Consider the following 2,840-nt stretch of genomic DNA (forward strand, 5'->3'; position numbering starts at 1 on the left):
GTGTGTGTGTGTGTGTGTGTGTGTGTGTGTGTGTGTGTGTGTGTGTCCTCTAGAAAACTCTGAAATACGCATCAGAGATTTACCTGAATGGAGGCATACATACACCATGGTATGTTGTGTTTCAAAATGTAAACTGAGCAAGAGGCTGAACATGGTTACAGGGAGCTGAAACTGACATTTCTTCATCCTCTCCCTGACCAAAAAAAAAAAGAAAATCAACAAAAACTACAGTGAAAACAACAACAACAGAAAAGCAAAACATTTGACTTCTTGACCCTTGCATTTCCATCAGGCTCAAAACACGTCTTATCTCCTCTTGAGTGTTTTTTTAATCTCTCTTTTAGCTTTATTTAGCCATCTTTCTCCCTCTTCTGTTGGTCCCTCTGTCCCTCTGACAAATGTCCCAAAAAGTATCTTAATACATTCTGCGTTTCATGTAGATTCTCTCGATAAAGTTCTCCAGCTCCTCCTCACTGTCCAGCTGAGGCACCAGCCCGTCTTCCTCATAGTCATCTCCCGGTGTGACTTGGGGGTAGTAGTAAGGGGGTCGCCTGCCTCTCCTGGTCGTGGATGCTGGTTTCGGGGGAGGTAGGGCCTGATAGGTCCGTGGGTGAGGAAGGATATAGTTCGAAATGTAAGGGGTGAGAGGCAGGCGCGGGGCTGGCTGCTGCCTCCAGCCCTGTCTCCGGGCCTTACCCCCGGCCCGGAACCTGCGCCTCGGCGGCTGGAGGTCGAGGTCCTGGGGGCCAAACGGCTGGTCTCTGGAGGGGGGAGGCTTACCATAATAGTGTGCTTTGGGATATGGGAAATAAACGGGGTAGTAGGCTCGATATGGCTTCTGGTAGTACGGATAGGAGGGGAAGGCTAAAAACTGTTTCTGCGGTTTATACCAGTAGTCAAGCTGCTTCTGAGGCTTATACCAGTAGTCCTGCTTGTATGACTTGACTTTATCCTTTTGCCATTTTTTGTTGGACCTGTACATATGAGGAGCCTTCTTGGGGTTTTTCGAGGCTGTGTAGTGGTAGATGGGCGGCGCGAGCAGAGGAGGAGGTACCAGAGGCCGGAAGCGCGGGGCGACGGGGTCGACGTTGGTCGTCGGCCGCTGCTGCAGCTCTTTCCTTTTTTTCTTCTTCTCCTCCACGTCGCTGATGATCTCCACCACGTCGTCGGCGGGCAGGTGCAGCTTGCTGCTGATCTCGATGAGCCTGTCGATCATCTGTTGATCCAGGTCATCGTCGTCGTCATCGCCGGCGACCTCCTCAGAGCGCTTGTCCTCGGCGGTGTTGCCGGCGACCCCCCCCACGCCGTTGCTCTTCTGCTGTCGGGGCCTGATGTAGGGCTGCTGCCTCCTCCCCATGTACTGCAGCAGCATGTCAGAGGCGATGTCGGCCAGCCTCTGCTCCTCCTCCCGGGCTCGCTCCGCCTCCTCCTGCTGCCGGAGCACCTCCTGCTTCTCGGCGCGTGCCCTCGCCTCCTCCTCCATGTGCGAGAGGCTCTCCTCTTCCTCCTCCACCTCCTGCCCCGTCAGCTCCTCGCCCCCGTCGTTCTCAAAGTCGTCCATGAAGTTGCCCCCCTGGATGGGATTGTTGCGCGCCTGCTCCTCCTGCCAGTGCAGCTTCTTGCCGGCGCGCGCCAGCTGGGTGTTGTATGCCTTGTAGCCCTTCAAAGGTGGCAGGATCTCGTTATCCTGGAGACCCAGGTCAATGTTTTGGAAGTAGCCTCTTATTTTGCGCTGCAGAGAGAGCTCGTCATCCCCCTGTGGCACGGAGCTGGGTCTGGCCTTTTCTATCAAACTGACTAAATCGTTTCCCTCGTTTTGCTCTGGTTTCCCCCCGTCCTCACTGCCACTATCAACAGGAACCCCCATATTCTCCACCAACCAGCCTTGATCTTCCTCTAACCTTGTATTTTCATCATCTTCCTCCCCATCTTCTAAGGCGCCGCCACCCTCGGAGGTGGTCAAACGGCCTACCATTAGGCGTTTGATGTCCTTCTCGGCCCCTCCCCCCTCCTCCTCCTCCTCCTCCTCTTCGACCCTTGTCTCTCCCGGCGTCTCCCCCGCTCGCCTTATCTCACCGCCGTCCAAGCTTCCCGCGGAAGGCGGCTCCTCCCTCTGACCCGCTCCTCCCCAGTCTCCGTTTCTGCTCTCCTGAATCTCCCTCGCCGCCGGGTGGTCCAGGGCCTCCAACAGAACAGCCAGCACCACCCTGGCAGGGTCTGTTGGTTTATCTGAAGGGTTATCTTGACCCGGGTCTGTCGGGGTGTCGTCGGGGCCGGAGAGACCCAGGGGCGGGGGGGGCAAGAGGAAGGGGGCGTAGCCGTCCTCTTTTCTCCGATCTGTCCGGGTGCGCCCCTCCTCCACCCCTCCCTCCCCTCCCTCACCCCGCACAGGGGCGGTGCTGGCCAGCTGTGGAGTGACAATGAGCACAACCAATAGGATGAGGTGGGCTGTGGAAAGGGCGTGACGACAGGTCATGACCATGCAGAACTGACAGGAGGGAGGTGAAGCACCTGAAGAAGAGAAAGAAAGAAATAGGGAGGAGCAGAGAGAGATACAATTTTAATTGTGATTGATTCATATGGAGATACACACTGTGGCAGTGTCTCTCTGGAATCCAGTGTGTGTGTGGAACTTTAATGACCATGTGTAGATACACACTATACTGAATCATTTCACTCAGCAATTCAGTTATAATGTATGAGGATGACTGGTATAAGCATACCGGCTTTAGCATCAGAACACATGAACAGAATTAAGATAATCTAATTTGCATCAATTAAATTTGGAACATTCAGAAACCACAACGAAAATCCATGTGGATTTTCAGCAGTTGGGCTTT

At 54.4% G+C, this 2,840-nt stretch overlaps 1 protein-coding gene across 1 annotated transcript; it reads right to left on the bottom strand.

Annotated features, from left to right (window-relative positions):
• Positions 1-415: 415 nt before the first annotated feature.
• LOC310795578 (uncharacterized protein) lies at positions 416-2,482 on the bottom strand (the record flags this gene model as incomplete). The annotated part of the gene is made up of 1 exon (XM_083657648.1): positions 416-2,482. The coding sequence occupies one exon, from the start codon at positions 2,480-2,482 to the stop codon at positions 416-418; it is 2,067 nt and encodes a 688-aa protein (XP_083513774.1).
• Positions 2,483-2,840: the final 358 nt, after the last annotated feature.

This window comes from Poromitra crassiceps, assembly GCF_964638095.1.
Source record: "Poromitra crassiceps genome assembly, chromosome: 1".
NCBI classification, from domain to species: Eukaryota; Metazoa; Chordata; class Actinopteri; order Beryciformes; family Melamphaidae; genus Poromitra; species Poromitra crassiceps.